The 17,425-nt window shown below is 41.8% G+C and overlaps 1 protein-coding gene across 1 annotated transcript in view; it reads left to right on the top strand.

Annotated features, from left to right (window-relative positions):
• The first annotated feature begins 852 nt into the window (after nucleotides 1-852).
• Nucleotides 853-17,425, top strand: part of SPATS1 (spermatogenesis associated serine rich 1) — a 19,783-nt gene continuing 3,210 nt past the window's right edge. The window contains exons 1-6 of the mRNA XM_032800107.1: nucleotides 853-946; nucleotides 2,131-2,287; nucleotides 2,380-2,495; nucleotides 6,212-6,373; nucleotides 9,585-9,705; nucleotides 13,182-13,244. Coding sequence (XP_032655998.1) covers nucleotides 853-946; nucleotides 2,131-2,287; nucleotides 2,380-2,495; nucleotides 6,212-6,373; nucleotides 9,585-9,705; nucleotides 13,182-13,244 — 713 coding nt within the window. The remainder of the gene's footprint in view (nucleotides 947-2,130; nucleotides 2,288-2,379; nucleotides 2,496-6,211; nucleotides 6,374-9,584; nucleotides 9,706-13,181; nucleotides 13,245-17,425) is intronic.

Below are 17,425 nucleotides of genomic sequence, written 5' to 3'. Positions count from 1 at the left end.
TATCTTTCAAACAGTAACTAATTCTGTCCCAGTCACTCTGCCAGATTCCAACTCAGATAGCTTCCACCTTGGTACAAGGTTTGCCAGTATGGCCAAGCCTTTGCTTTGTAAGAGTCACACTATGCAGACATGCTAATAATTTATCTTCCTCCCTTCTGACTCTAACTGCCTTGATTTAACAACTGGTCCTGCTTCCACGGTCCTTTTAATAGTAAATCGAAATGTGATCTCTATCCTTTTACCCCTCTGCTCTGATTGGATATTACAAATCCTTCTGCTCTGATTGGCTACTCCCCTCAGAACTTCCCAACTCCTCACACCAAACACAGACACCTCAATTTCTTACCCCCCAGTTCCGTCTGTAACCTTTGCCCCCACCGTCTCAGTATGAGCCCCTGTCCTTCCTTGTCCATTGGTGAAGGTTCAAGCAGGGACATTGCTTAGCCAGGGAAGGAGAGGATTAGGGAGTAGGGTTAAGCCATTCATTCATAAACTCATGACACTACCTGGCACCTAGCACACCATGTGGGCCCCAGCCTCTTTCTGGGGGCAGGGTGGTAGGCAATGTGTACAGGCTCTGTCTCTGAGCCTGCAAATCCACCACTCCTGTGAGGTTCCACAATAAACTGGTGTGTGGGGTAGGCATGGGGGAGAAGACTCATGAGATCACCCCCATATTTAGGAGAGTTTGGTATGTCCCGTTTCCTGGACACCCAAGAGACAACATAATACGCTATTCCAGCTGGCATAATTCGCACTGAGTCTCCACCTCTACTCCTCCTGCACTTTGGTCTCTGGAAAGCCAAAGACCCCAGAGTGACCTGGGTGTCACAGAGATGTGGCGGGAGCACCATGCCCTCTGGGAATAGAGCGGAGCTCACCACAAGTGAGGGAGGTAGTATGGAGAAACCAGAGGGAAGCTCTGCGTCACAAGGTGATGAGGATGGTAAGGTTTAAGGGAGGAGGGCAAAAGGGGTATTTGAATTCGTCCTGTGGGGCAAAAATCACATCACAGTGGGGTAGCCCTAGGATTATTATTTTATTGATTGTTATTGGTGGTAGCATCCAAAGGCCCCATTCAGGATCTACACCCCATTGTGCTGTACACTGTACAAAGCACACATGATCCCTGCTCTGAGCTGCTCCCAATTTAAGAGAGCGGAAGAACTGATGGGTTCTGAATCGAAGGTCTCCTTTGCTAAACCAGTGGTTTAATGGTCTGTGGACTACGTCTAAGGGGTCTGCAAAAGACGACTGTGAAAATAAAGTTTTGGATCCCAGAAAAGGTGTATTTCCACCTGGGGGCATTCTCTTTCTGCCACCAACCTAGTGGCAAAGTATGTTGCAACATCAGAAATGGGATTTGATTCCCCTGCTTTGGGTAGACTCAGGATTTCTTCAATCCAGGAAAGCATACAGGATAAACCTTTTAGAAACCAGACCTAGCAGCTGTCTAAGGGCTATAATTCTAGTCAGGGCTGCCCACGAGCCCTGGTCGAGAATCCCTTCCCTGGCTACTCACCCGGTGGCGGTCTGGGTCTTCGGTGGCACTTCGGCGGCAGGCCCTTCTCTCGCTCTAGGTCTTTTGTGGCACTTCAGCGGCGGGTCCTTCAGTGCTGCCAAAGACACAGAGTGAGCGAAGGAGTCGTTGCCACTGAAGACTCGGAGGGCCGCCTGGTGACTACAGGCACCACAGCGGGTGGTGCCTTTTTTGTGTCCGCTCCCCTGCTTTGCCCCAGGCCCCCTGAATCCTCTGCGTGGCCCTGATTCTAGTTGCAATTACAGGTCTTATTAAGAAGGACTTTAGAGGATGAAATCTTGATGAAACAAAATACTCAAGGCTACAGATATATTCTTGGGGTGGTAGAAAATATTTTGATGTATGTGAACAGCAAAAGCTTCCAGGGTCAGCTAGAAAACAATAGATTAACTATTAGGAAAAACTTAATGTCAGTGGGTCTGATTCTCCTCTCATTTACTGTAGTTTTACTGTGCTGTAACCACATTGACAAATCAGAGGAACATCAGGCCTATTGTACTATGCAAACTCTACTGCCAAGCAGGAAGTGAGTTTTGGAACTGTGGCAGCCTCTCTTAAACTAGTTGTTAGAGATCAGATACATATTACAGGATCTCAAGTCAACAAGCGTGCCCAACTTCCTGAACTCAGCAGCCGTGCAGCAAAATTCAACGGACTTAACGAACATCACCACACATCTCATGACAGTGCAAGTCAAGACAGTCTCAGCCGACCTTCTACCCACTCTACAGTGCCTTCTTGTTCTGAGTATGTGCAATATTACCAGATCTTAATCATAATTGCTCTAGCTCAGTGATTACTAGGAAATAGCTGATCTCTCATCTCTTATTTTTGATTAGCCATGACGTTGACCTGAAGTCCACACTTCCCTTGTCATCTTCCTCTCAAGGTACTGATGTTCCACTACTTGAAATTAAATCAGCAACTGAAATTCACCAGTTTATTACACCTCCTGGTAAGATCAGATTTCAGCTATCTCCCACACTTGAATAAACTGTAAAGAACAGGAAAAGAATTTACTTGCAGCACAGAATGTATCTTGACTCCGTTCAGATGTTGTTTCACACACAGACAGAGCCTACTGCTGATCTCACACCAGTTTTACTAGTCTGAACATAGTCAAAAATGAACTCATCTCCCTTCCAAACTCCTTGTCTCTTTGTCCCCGACAGTACCACCATCTTCCCAGTCACTCAGGCCTGTAACCTGGTTTTCATGTGTGGCATTGCTCTCTAGATTTCAGGCTATATCCAAAATCATGTCACATTTTCCTTAAATGATTCAGCTCTCTCTCTACCTAACCTGACAAAGCACTGCTCACACGCTCATTATCTCCTGTCTTGACTACTGCAACCTCATCTTTTGGGCATAAGTACTGCAACCTTGTACCACTTAGCAAAACATCTTCCTAGCTCATTGCTTCAATCACATCGCTCTCTCCTTTGAGTGCTTCTACTGCCTCCCGCATTTGCGCCATATGAAACACAAATTCTGGTTCTTCCCTTGCCAGTTACGATGAATTATTATTGATTGTACAGACAAGCAAGAAAACACAAGGTAGGATTTTCAGAAGCACTTAAGAGACTTAGGAAAAAGGCAGAACTCCTAAATCACATAGGTTCATTTGAAAATCCCACTCAAAGTCCCTGCATCCAGGAAGTTGAGGCCAAAAGCTGGATGGCTAAATATAGACATCTAGCAGGTCAAAATGAGGAATAGGAAGTTAAGGAGACAGCAGTAGATTAAGGTGCAGGAATTGAGCATCCTTGTAGCAAGGTCTAGTGATTCATTTCGTTTCTGTGATAATCTTGTTTGTAAATTACATATTTCAGGATAGGGGTTTGTTTAGTTTGGTTACTATAATCAAATGCAAGACAGTGTGCAAATTATAGTGATGCAGGAGTGCTATTATACTTAAGGTTGTGTCACAGCTTCTGTTTAAAGGTTCATAGAATCATAGAAGATTAGGGTTGGAGAGACCTCAGAAGGTCATCTAGTCCAACCCCCTGCCCAAAGCAAGACCAGTCCCAACTAAATCATCCTAGCCAGGGCTTTTTCAAACCTGACCTTAAAAACCTCTAAGGGTAAAGATTCCACCACCTCCCTAGGTAACCGATTCCAGTGCTTCACCACCCTCCTAGTGAAATATTAGGAAAAGCTATCCAACCCAGACTTCCCCCACTGCAACTTGAGACCATTGCTCCTTGTTCTGTCATCTGCCACCACTGAGAACAGCCTAGCTCCATCTTCTTTGAAACCTCCCCTTCAGGTAGTTGAAGGCTGCTATCAAATCCCACCTCACTTAACTTCTGCAGACTAAATAAGTCCAGTTCCCTCACCCTCTCCTCATAAGTCATGTGCCCCAGCCCTCTAATCATTTTTGTTGCCCTTCGCTGGACTCTCTCCAGTTTGTCCACATTCTTTCTGTAGTCAGGGCCCAAAACCGGGCGCAATACTCCAGATGTAGCCTCACCAGTATCGAATAGAGGGGAATAATCAATTCACACAATCTGCTGGCAATGCTCCCACTAATGTAGCCCAATAAGCTGTTAGCCTTCTTGGCAAAAAAGGTGCATTGTTTACTCATACCCAGCTTCTCATTCACTGTATGCCCCAGGTCCTTTTCTGCAGAACTGCCGCTTAGCCAGACAGTCCTCAGCCTGTAGCAGTGGATGGGATTCTTCCATCCTAAGTGCAAGACTCTGCACTTGTCCTTGAGATTTCTTTTGGCCCAGTCCTCCAATTTGTGTAGGTCACTCTGGACCCTATCCCTACTCTCCAGCATATCTACATCTCCCTCCATCTTAGTGTCATCTGTGGACTTGCTAAGGGTGCAATCCATCCAATCATCCAGATAATTAATGAAGATGTTATTCAAAATGTTCAAAATCAGTTCTGTTAGGCTTTATCCAGTAGTGTCACCCACAGACCAGAAACAGATAAAGTGTTCCTTTACTTTACAGCCATCCTCGTCAACAAATCTTACTGTAAATGACATCTTTTCACTGTGACTAATTTCAGGAGTGCAGTCCATTATTGCAGCCTAGTACTTAACTTTGCCAAGCCACATCAATGTGTTATCAAGCATCTTCCTTGCCGTCAGGTCAAACAATTTGTTTTGAATTGTTTTGCTGCAGTAATGGTCCATAGTTTCTTTACAAACTACTTGAGGTATGTAATCATGCATGACATCATTGTATTTCTCAAGGAGCTCTACAAAATCAAGGAAATTATGGTTATGTTCAGTGAACAATTTATCTGCCAAACCCGGGAAAGCCAAATTATTCTTTGCAAGGAAGGGGGTAGTTGAGATCAGACACTTGAGCACATTCCTCAAGTGCATCTATGCATTTATTCAGCTTGAGCCTGGACTTGACCTCCATCCATTTGGAGGCCATAAAGTAGTCGGGTGACTTTTCACGTTGCTTGAGGGCATCAGCCAAGTAATGCCAGTAATTGTACCTGGAAAGAGCAAGCAATGATTTGGCATTCTTGTCAAATATTTTGCAACAAAAACAGAACACTTTGTCAGTTGATTTTGAGTAAACTAGTCAATGCCGATTCAATTTCCCACCATTCTTTTGCAGCGTGACTTTGAAAAGTGTCACTCATTTATTGAAAATTTCATCTCCTTGATTTTGCACATCACATTCAAAATTGTATGATCAATATCAGCAGAATTTAGGAAACAGTATTTCTTTTATATTGTTGCATGGATAGGGGTTCGATAGATATCTCTGGCATCTCATTAAATATTTCCATTATTAGTTGCTACTTACACTCTTCAAGTCTTAAAACACATGTACACTTTCACAATTACACAATAAAACAAGTATCTCAATATCGTAGTTGGGTTCTCACTTCACTTCAGTTCATTCTTTTATCTCACTGACTGACTGGCAACGTCCCGCCCCTTATGTACTTGCAAGGGCATGGCTGACAGCATTCTAGGATGTTTGAGGAAAATGTGATTCTCAGAAAGTCTGGAAGGTTCCACGAGATTCTACAAAGATCCAGAACATTCTAGGAGATTAGTGGAAAATGAATCCACATATGTAGTACCTGAAATGTTTTACTTCAGACATTCTTTTTCCCTTTTTGTCTCTAACAACAGAAACAGCACCCCAAGCATGGCACCCCCGGTAGTCACCTGGGTTGCCTGCCTCTAAATCTGGCCCGTTGTGTGGTCCATCTAATCCAGTGTCTGACAGTGGCCAGTAGCAGATGTTCCAAAGGAAGATTTAAAAGCCCAGTAATGCACAATTGTGCCATATGATGCATATTGGGAAATTTCTTCTTAGACAGTTATTTTGTTTGTAACCTTAGACATTATATGTGTTGATATCCTTTAATATTTTATCATAACTATTATTATTGATCTATTACAGCAATGCCTACGGACAAACCAAGATCATGGCCCCATTGTGCGAGGCACTGTATAAAGACAGAATAGCAGAGAGCTCTGCCCCGAGGAGTTTACACTCTAAATATCCAGAATAGACAAAGACATACAGGCAGAGCAATCAGTGTGAACTAGCAAGTGTAACTGTGCACGTTGTTGTTATTAAAGGGAATATCTAACAAAATTATTCAATAAATAAGCAATGTTTAAGGTGGACCTTTAAAGTGTGAACTTACCTCTATTCCCTATGTGTTTCACATTTCTTTCAGAAAACAAGAAAGCCCCAGACTCAGAATGGACTTTTTATCCAAGGTTTGGTCTTCACACATATCATATTGGGAAGCGATGCATCTTCAATGGTCTCTTCCTCCGAAACAAAACCTCTGCATCAGAAAGGATGTTAGAAATGCATTTGGGAAGAAAAAAACATGGTACAAACTCTAGAACACCCTAAAAGACTTGGGGGCAACATTCACGCATTGCACTAGAGGCTTGGAAATCTCAGGTTCAATACACAACCTGTGTTGGTTTCTTGGGGCACGATAAGTGGATGTTTAAGAACATAGATGAGCATCATTATCAAGATTAGAATGATTAGAGAAATTAAGAGTAACCAGTTTGAGAAACAAGAACTGTATGGCTGAAACAGCAGGCTTCAGACTGTCTAGCTAATGTCTGTTTCTCCAGGACATACAATATGATGTTCATGTAGACCAACATTTAAAAATCTTTCAGAGGTGCTCAGCGGCTATGGTTGTGAGTACTCCGAGTCTTTGCAAACCTGACCATGTACCTATCTAAATGTGGATTGGGGTGCAAAGCTGTAGACATTCAAACTAAAATTTTCAAAAATGACTAGTAATTTGGGTTGCTCCAATGTTGTGATTTTTCAGAGGTCATGCAGAGAGCATTTTCTGAAGAAAACTCAGTCTCCTTTAAGATGTTTCAGGTCGGGCACTCACAAATGGAGGAGCCTCAAATCATTAGTTGTTTTTTAAAATCTTGGGCCATCTTAAAATCATGATGATATCCTCTGCCTTTCCTTTTCTCATATTCAATTTTTGACTCTTACAGGAAAATACTGTATGTATACAGAGAGCGAGAGCACCAATCTATTGGCTGGACTGATATGTACTGCATCATTTTTGAGAATTAACTCTCCCCCTCACCTCAGTTTAGATAGGTTTATACAGTATATAGATGCATTTTACCACCTTCATCTATTTCATTAAAATCAACGGTAACTAAAGATTTAGAAATCCATGTCCTGTTATTTGTTAAGAGTGAATCACAGAGAAATTTACAGAAAGAAAGACACTGTTGACTTTAGCCAATGTGTATGTTTCATAATCAGCCCAAAGTAGTGTTATATATCCAAATGACTAAATTCTTCAGTTCAGGAATTAGTGATGCTATATATTTTACATAATTAAATGGTGACAATATCCTTATATCTGTAATTAGTAGTGTAACTAAGGCCTGGTGTACACTGAGTGAGGGGCAGGGGAAATCAATCAAAGTTACACTGCTTCAGCTACTTGAATAACGTAGCTGAAGTCAACATATTTAGATCTACTTACCGTGGTGTCTTCACTATGGTGAGTTGACTGCTGCCGCTCCCCTGTTGACTCTGCCTGCGCCTCTTGCCAAGCTGGAGTACAGGAGTTGACGAGAGAGAGCTCAGGGATTGATTTATCACGTCCAGAGTAGATGCGATAAATCAATACCCACTGGATCGATTGCTGCCTGCGGATCTGGCCAGTAGTGAAGATATGCCTTAACAGTATAGACATTGTACATTTTGAAATCTGTTTTCAGTGAGGGTACTAACATAACTAGATAGTCTAAAATCTGTTCTTTAGCCAACCCAGTTGTTGATGAGTTAACCAGTCATTATGTCTGAACGTCCTGTTTCTAATATGCCCATGTCTTAAAAAGATTAATTACAAAGTCTGGAACTAAATTAAAGATACAGTTTCAACTGCATTTTAGTTCTCTCCCCTTCTCAGGAGATACCATTTATAGTCACAGATAAGTTTTGCTTGGAAGAAATTGAGGAGCTATGGGACAATTCCTGAGCTGCTTATTCATTATGGAAGTAAAGCTCCCACTGAAGTCAATGACAGTTTGTCTGAGCATAGACACCAAGATTGGTCCTCATAAGAGCAAGGAAAGATCTAAGCTGCCACTATTCTCAAGTCTGTTTTTTCCCTCTGCCACTATAACAGGGAGGTTCTCTCCAGCTGCAACTCTGAGCAATTTGCTATAAGAATAGTAATGCTTTGTATAACACCATTGAGCCGAGAATCTCAGACTACTTTATAGACATTAATTAACTGCCACAATATATCTATAATATAGGCAACATTGTTAGATAGCCAATGGAAGTACAACACATTTACGGGCCAGTTCCTTGGCTAGGGGAAAGCAGCATAGATCCACTGAAGTCACTGGAGCTATGTTGATTTACCCCAGCTGAGGATGTGGCCCATCATCATGACACAACAGCAGCAAGTCAGTGGCATAGTCAGGAATAGAATTTAAATGCTGGCATTACTCCACTGAATGGTGCCTGTTGAAATCAATGAAGCTATGCTGGCATTAAACTAGAGAAATGTAGTGGTTAATCAAACCCTTGGAGTTCTGTTTCCCAATCCACTGTATGCCCTGCCTTCCTGTGAGAAAGAATTTGTGAAGCATTACCTTGATTAAGAGATGAGCTGCGTGTCTGTGGTGAATGAAGGCCATAGAGTAGCCTTGAAGATTATGTACAAGTAACACACCCATGGTTGCACAACTTCCATCATCATCATCATCATCTTTTAAAGATATGCGGCACCTCTCACTCTAATCTCATATTTTTGAACTTCTCCAAAATTCAGTGGTGAGGAAACTGAAATATACTCACACTTGTGGAAGTGGTCTCTCCACAGTAGAACTGAGACATACTAATGCACCATAGAAGCTTGCACTTCCACTGTTTATCTCTTGGGCTTTCAGTCCAGCATCCTTCACAAATACTAAGGGACACTACTGCCCCTGCCTCATCCAGCATCCTTGCCCAAGGTCATATACAGACCAAGCTGAGTAGCCTTAGGAAACATCTGCTGTTCCCTGTGACTGCAAAGGTGATAGTGTTGGATGCAGACTCAGGAGGCCAGGTTCTGTTCCTGATTCTACACCTGCCTGGCTGGGTGACCTTAGCCAAGTCACTTCAACACTGTGCCTCAGTTACCCTATCTGTAAAATGGGGATGGCGATATCTACCTTTTCTGTAAAGCACGGTTAGACCTGTGGATAAACACTGATTTATATAAGATATTAATTATTTTTAAATGCTTCACAATAAATCTGGATTCTGATCTAAATTAGAGATGGGCCTCTTGTATCCCTGCTAAGGGAACATCAGGAGAATGGCAGAAAATTATACTGCAAAACTTTTAGGGACCAACAATCTTTTTGGGACAATTTTAGAGCAAAAATCAATTAGGGATCCCAACAAATGAAGTTGGTGGGAGATTTTTTCAGATATATATAAAAAATAAATAAGCTATTAAGTCAATGTAATTTAGCTCTCATACATTTTTTTTAAGGAAAGAATTCCTTACTTTGTTATAATTTTGTTTGTTACAATGGAGATAGAAATCGATCACAGAAATGGCATTGCAATGGTAACTCCCTGTGACAACTGCTACAGCTGTCCAGAAAACAGCAGAAACTTTCACAAATTTGGATCAACAAGACCTGTGGTGAACTTTGGGTGGTAAGTTCATAATCTGGATGTTACCTCTTATTTGACAAAATGAAATTATTATGCACTATTCCTGAGTATAGAACTGTCATATGGGACACTTATTTAATTAAACCCACAGGCATCATAGATTATATATAGTGGTGGAAAATTATGAAAAACAAGGGCCAAGAGACACCTTTAAGGGTCTCATTTTCAGAGAACGGATGCTCCAGTTTCTGAAAATCATGATCCTTTCAAATGTCTTAAATTGGGCACCCAAAGTCACCAGCCATTTTTGAATATTTCTATTCTCTTTTCAAATCAATGAAAACCAGGAGTAGCTTCCCTGTAATCAATGGAGTGACATGAAATTCAGATCCAATAGGTCTAACAACTAAGCAATGTGCCCATTTCTCTTTTCATTCAAGCAGTTCTTTTCACATAGTTCAGTTCCTTCCAGTCTGCACACAGACATGCACTGTTCAGTATGACAAAACTGTGGCCAACTTATGTGCAAACTTGGCAGTTGAAATGAAACAAATATAAGATGGCTGCTTTCCAAAATGAAATGCAAACCAGTTTGAATGCAGTTGCAACACAGGTTGATGACATATTGCTTCATAAATACAGTGGTGACAAGTGGACTATCAAGCATCTTCTAGAGATAGTATTACACATTTTAAGAGCTATTCACTGAATGTATGGTTTGCTTTTTGTGTGTTCCTTCTAGTAAGTATTGCTTCTGAGAAAAATACTTCATCCTATTGTATGCCATTGCTATTATGAAAATTTCCAGGCCAGTCTATAAGCTACAATCTGAACATGAAGGTTCAGACAGATGGGACCAAAGGCATGCAAAAAAGTGTGTAAGGGAGACATTTATGTAAGTGAGTCATATGAAAAGAAAAGCGTGTCAATCACAGGTTGTAAAGTTGAGACTTAGTAGGGCAGAGTAAGGCAGATGCAAAAGCAAGACAAGAGTTGAAAGGTCAGAATGATGTGATGGGTGGGGTACAGCCCAGCTTGTGGAAGCCAATAAGAATGCAGTTTAATAACAAGGTGGACCTTTCATGGATGGACAAGGTAGATTTGGCTGTCATTGGCATATAAGTGATGTCTGGAGCTGATGCTAGTAATGAGACGTCTTAGAAGAAAAAGCTAAATATAGTGGACATTATTATAAACTGGCCATTGAGCCTAAATGATTCCTTAGATAACTGTATAGCGTTTACCTCCCAGTTTGCAATGTTTTAGGTATTCCATAAGGAACTTTAGATGAATCTGCAGCTACTGAAGTAACTGTAACCAATTTTCAAGGTCAGTAGTGGCAAGGTTTTAAGGGTGACCCCGCTTGACAAAACGAGGGCTAGGGAAAGAGCCTTCAGCCTTTTCCTAATGGAGGGAATGAAAGAAAGATGCGAAGTCTCTGCCAGAGATAAAAATGCCGTGGTTAGGGAGTTAAGACAAGAGAGTACTGGAGACATCAACATCATGAACCAGCTCAAGAGATAGAGAGAGAGAAAACCGTTGGTACTTTGAGATCACGTAGGGTCACTGGTAGGGCTTAAATTCTCATATGCTACTTCCTGAAGCATCCCTTACTCTCCCAGTTTGGGCTCCAGGCTTCAGCTGCACAGTGGGAAGGTCTTTCTTAGGGCTTTAGCCCTGCAGGGCACACCGGGTGTTGGGGCTTCAGCCCTGTCAAGTGCATCCAGGCTCGAGGCTTCAGCTCAGAGCTAGGGTTCAGGACTTCAGGACTCTCCCCACTGGTTTGAAAATATTTACTGGAGCTCTGCTTTGGATAGCATCTGCTGAATTTAAGCCCTGGTCACAGGCAAAAAGTTGATAATTAGCCATCTGCAGGGAAGCAGACTTACTCCTGTAAAAGCCAGAGTGAGTGTTATCAAGGAGGTTGTGAGGAAAAAAAGTGATAAAGTAAGAGAAGACCCCCTTTACTAAAACTTTGCTCAAGACATGGTGGTGGGTTACAGGGTATAGATAATGGTAAGGTAAGTTCATATTAGGTTGTGTTTTCTATAGAAGTGGGGCTATTTTGAATGTGACAGGGAAAGAGACTTCTGGAGAGGAGCTGGAAGCATCAGCTAAAGTGTGTTCAAATGAGAAGTGTGGTTGGTTGCTGACAAAATAAGGGTAGTGATATTTTAATGGAAATTTAGACCCCAATTCTACAAGGTATTTAAGCTCCTGTGTAAGGTTAAGTACAATGAGGAATCCAACTGAAGTCAACGGAGAGGCTCAAGTGTTTAAAATAATGCCCATACTTCAGTACTTTGCTGCATTTGAGTGAAAGGGTAGTAGAGAGCTTCCAGTAGATAGATCAAAGGTGAATTGTATAGTGAAAGGCACTTATGATAGAATGTAGAAAAACATCCCTGTGGATGCACTCTAATATAGAGCATGCTATCTGAAAAAGAAATGTGGATTTCACTATTGACGTGCAAGTTTGCAGATGACACTAAACTGGGAGGAGTGGTTGATATGATGGAGGGTAGGGATAGGATACAGAGGGACCTAGACAAATTAGAGGATTGGACCAAAAGAAATCTGATGAGGTTCAACAAGGACAAGTGCAGAGTCCTGCACTTAGGATGGAAGAATCCCATGCACTGCTACCAACTAGGGACCAAATGACTAGGCAGCAGTTCTGCAGAAAAGGACCTAGGGGTTACAGTGAATGAGAAGCTGGATAGGAGTCAACATTGTGCCCTTGTTGCCAAGAAGGCTAACAGCATTTTGAGCTGTATAAGTAGGAGCACTGCCAGCAGATCGAGGGACTTGATCATTTCCCTCTATTCTGCATCGGTGAGGCCCCATCTGGAGTACTGTGTCCAGTTTTGGGCCCCACACTACAAGAAGGATGTGGAAAAATTGGAAAGAGTCCAGTGGAGGGCAACAAAAATGATTAGAGGGCTGGAGCACATGACTTATGAGGAGAGGCTGATGGAACTGGGATTATTTAGTCTGCTGAAGAGAAGAATGAGGGGGGATTTGATAGCTGCTTTCAACTACCTGAAAGGGGGTTCCAAAAAGGATGGATCTAGATTGTTCTCAGTGGTAGCAGATGACAGAACAAGTAGTAATGGTCTTAAGTTGCAGTGGGGGAGATTTAGGGTGGATATTAGGAAAAACTTTTTCACTGGGAGGGTGGTGAAGCACTGGAATGGGTTACCTAGGGAGGTAGTGGAATCTCCTTCCTTAGAGGTTTTTAAGGTCAGGCTTGACAAAGCCCTGGCTGGGATGATTTAATTGGGGATTGGTCCTGCTCTGAGCAGGGGTTGGACTAGATGACCTCCTGAGGTCCCTTCCAACACTGATATTCTATGATTTCAAGTTGCTTACAAAATTCTATAGCAGAATGCATTTGAAATGCACTGTATTTCTGGGAAAGGGAATACCAGCAAATCCATTTTATTGAAAGCAAGCCAGCTACTGACATGCCTCTACAGGAAGCCAAGGTAGTTGTACAGCTCTATTTTCTTTTACAGTGCAACATACAAAAGGAAAGCAGATACATTTATCCCTCTCCAGCGATTGTCACAGACTCGTTGGTAAGTATCTGCTTTGGAGCACAAGGAACAGCTAGACTATATGGGGCAGGTTCAGACCACACTTACACCAGTACAAGTCAGGGGAAAGTCAGTCAAAAATCAATGGATTTAACTGGTGTAAAGTAAGAGAAGAATCAGATCCTTCGTCTCCTGTTTGGAAAAGTCTTGTTGAGCTTAATAGGCATACAATTAATAGGGTTCCATAGAAATTAAATAGGGTTCCTAAAGTGTGCACTCCAAAACCCAGAGAATGTAGCAGATGACACTCTTTCTACAGACCTGTTTAACCAAGAGATAGAATTCTTCACCTACAGAGTTCTTCATGTTGGTTCAACAAATCTATAGAGGATCTCATGCTGCTAGAGCCTAATTCAACACCTGCTTGAGTCAACAGGAGTCTTTCTACTGAGCTCACTGAGGGCCCTTACATTCTAAAACTGTTCCATAAGGGAATTTTTAGCTATTTACAGGCCTCTCAATATTGGCACCCTTTCTGATATGTCTCCTGGACTTTGTCTGCCAACTATTATAAAATCAATTAGGATAATGTTGATACAGTCTCTCTTTTTAATGGCTTCCAAGACAGGTGAAATAACGAGAGTGAATTCTACTTTATTTTTTTAAATACATATTTAAATGAATGTTTGTTGAAGAACACATTTAGAATGAAAGGTCAGCTTTGTAAGTCAACTGGGTTTCTTTTTTTTACTGACCAAAAAATACAGCCAAATTGACCATACTGTCAGAATGATGTTTAGAAGGATACTTACCAAAAATTGTGCATAGTGTCTCCAGAGAACCTCATTTACTTCACACTTTGACATATTATTGATTTAGAAATTAATTCATAATTGTTTTGGGAAGTGAAGATCCTTAATTATCTGCAGTCAGAGCCCAGTAACAGGGTGACAACGATAAGGCCAGAATCTGATCTCTGCCTCATCAATAAGCTTAACTGTGAACAATAAAACCCCCTTTTCATTAATCTTTCTAAATGAAATTATAACCAGGTATAAACTGATCAATGCTGCTATAATCCGTGGCCTATAACTCAGTCTGTCAAGGCCCAACTGAGAGATGCAATATGCCGAAGACCCAAAATGAGGGACATAGCATGCTGTGAGCTTTATACTTTATTTCTGATGTAAATCATTTTCAACAAGGAAAAAATGAGGGAACTTCAAATCTGTGTGCCACTTACATAACTTTGAGAGAGATGAGTGACATCTCAAAACAAGGACATTTGAGAGGTATTGTCCAGCAACAGCACACAAGGAAAAGAAAATGGCTGCCTGCTGAGAGTTTCTGGGGAGAAGGAACAAACTGTTAAAGAAGAAACTCTTCCTTTCCTCTCATGAGTCCTGCATTCGTTGTTACTCCCTCCTCATGTCTTTGTTCCCTTTGCCTTCTTTTGACTCTTTCACAAACACTTGTTTTGTGCTGTTAGTGAGCTCACTTTGGCAGACCTTTGCTGACACAGGCCCCCAACTCCCTTGGCAGTTATCAAGACCTCTGAATTACAGAGTAGTAGGAATGCTTGTAAAAATATCTTTTGCATTCATAAATATTGTGTTTTACTACCACAACCACTCATATTGCACCTATTTCCATGCCTTCTAGTGGTTGTATTAACTCAGCGTATCAAGGAAAAGATTTTGTACACACACCAGCAGCACTTGAAACTGGTACATCTCTGCAATTAAACAACAGCTACAGCCATTGATCACAGAAGGTATGTCTTCACAGGAACACTTAGGAAAATTAATCTGAATTAATTTTTAAAGTGGATTAGTTAAAGTGCATTAAACTCCTGTGTGGATGTGCTCATTCAGAATTAAAGTGACCTTAATTTGATTTAGCTAAATCCACTTTAATTCTAAAGAAGAGCACCCACACAGGGGCTTAATGTGGTTTAACTAAATCTAGTGTAAATTCACATCTGCAGTTAATTTGGGTTAATTTTCCCGAGTGTCCCTATGTAGATAAACCCTTCGATTCATACACAAGAGACCACATTTCATTAATTCATAGTAATATTTCTGATTTGGGTTCTGGAATTAATTCCACCCTAGATCTTTCCACGTCCGATTTTTCTATTGTCCTGTCTATTTACTTTGTAAATGTTTTAGGGCAAGGATAGTGTGGTAGTAGATGTTTGCACAGCACCTAGCATGACTGTGCCCTGATCTCAGCTGGGGCTGTATGCACAAAACTCATCTCTTTACTCAAGCATTTGAAGGAGGTGGGTTTAATGTGGGGATGAGCATGATGCGTGTCACCTCTGTAGGGGCAATCTACTATTCAGCCAGGGCAATGTAGATTTTATAATGTAGGAGTATTGTTTGTCTGAAATATTTTAAACAATGCAGGAACAGAATTACATTGAACTGGGACTAGATCAAAGACAAAGAACTAGATCAAAGCACTGATGCATGTCAGCAAGGTCCACATGGACAGATAGTCTGGGGCAGGCGAATGCAGGGTCAATTCACACCCCAGCTTGTTGCAAACTAAATGCTTGTGTAGACATGCCTTAGAGAGTGTAGAGTGGAATAGCAGCAGAAAGAGGGAAGTTACCATGTAATCTTTTCCTACTGTTTTTCCTTTGATGGCTGTGGCAGGGAATCAGGCATGTGAACTGTGTAGCTTTATCTCCCTCCTGTGGTGATTAGAGCCCCTAGCAGTGAGACTGACTGGGCTTAGAGCACCCTGTGTTTAAGAAAGGCTGATCTGAAATGTATGTTAAAATATGGATGTGTGATTTTTAGGTAATAAGATAGTTACATAATAAAATTCAGAATTATATAGCCTGGTTCTCAGAGGTGAAATGAGAGGCTCCAGAGAATAAAGGAAACATTCCACCATTTGAGATAGAAATAGCGCTCTGAGTTACAGTAACTGCATTGATTTCTATTGAGGAGCTCTGGCTTTGTGTTGCTGTAACTGAGAGCAAGATTTGTTCCATATGTCCTGATTCACTTCTCACTTAGACCACTTTAAATCGGGATCAACTCCAATGACGTAACTCTGGTGTAAATGAGAAGTCAGGCCTGGCCTAGGATCTTAGGACTTGATCCAGCAAACCACATTAGCAGGTGCGTAATTTCGTACATCCCAAGTTCTACTGACATCCATGGGCATTCAAATGGGTAAAGTGACACGTATGGTTAAGGGAGGGAGCCGGGCCACATTATTTAGTTACACTGGGTGGAGGTTCTGAGGCGCTCTGGGCAGCATGAATCCTGAAATGTTCAGTGTCCACATTAGTGAGGTATTGGTGCCAATCAACACCTGACACTTTTCTTGTCTGTTCAGTGGGTCTCCGCACTTGACATATGGTAACAAGCCTTTGGATCCTGATCCTGCAAACACCTGGACACGAATAACTCTCCATGCAAGTCAGTGTGACTATTACATGAATGCAGTAACTCTCATTCATAAGAGATTGCTTGATTTGGCCCTTAGATTCAGGACAGTGACTATATCTTCCTATGTGCAGCTCCCAGCACATTCTGGCCATTACTAAAAAAACAATAATTAGCTGGCAGCCTTGTAGCCGTATCGGAGCAGAGAGGTCAAGGACTATTAGTCCATCAGCTCCAAAACGCCCTCTCATTCCTGCAGGAAGTTCCTTGAGCTCATGAGACGTCGTGGGAAACTGTGCTAAATCTGGTTCTGAATAAATAAGGACCCTTAGTCTCCAGGCTCGTCACACCAGAACCTTTTCCAAACACTAAATTTAAACCATTTAAAAATCAAATTAAATATTAAAACATTTGGGCAAAAAAAAAAAGTAGTTTAAAGAACAGATCACAGTTAAATCTAATGTTTATTTGAACCATCTGCTCTTGAGAGCTCATTCCTGATTATATCTATCACCATTACCGCATCTCACTCCCTTGTGACCAGTTTACCTGTAGCATTTAATGTTGCTCTGATGTTAGATCAGGAGTGGGCAAACTTTTTGACCCAAGGGCCACATTGGGTTTGCAAAACTGTATGGAGGACCAGGTAGGGAAGGCTGTGCCTCCCCAAATAGCCTGCCCCCCCACCCCACTTCCCACACCTTGACTGCTCCCCTCAGAACTTCCAACCTATCCAACCCCCCCCTGCTCCTTGTCCCCTAACCACCCCCTCCCAGGACCCCCCGCCCCTAATTGCCCTCCAGGATCCCCACCCCC

Source organism: Chelonoidis abingdonii, chromosome 3 (assembly GCF_003597395.2).
Source record: "Chelonoidis abingdonii isolate Lonesome George chromosome 3, CheloAbing_2.0, whole genome shotgun sequence".
NCBI lineage: Eukaryota > Metazoa > Chordata > Testudines > Testudinidae > Chelonoidis > Chelonoidis abingdonii.
This window is presented reverse-complemented; position numbering and strand designations above follow the sequence as displayed.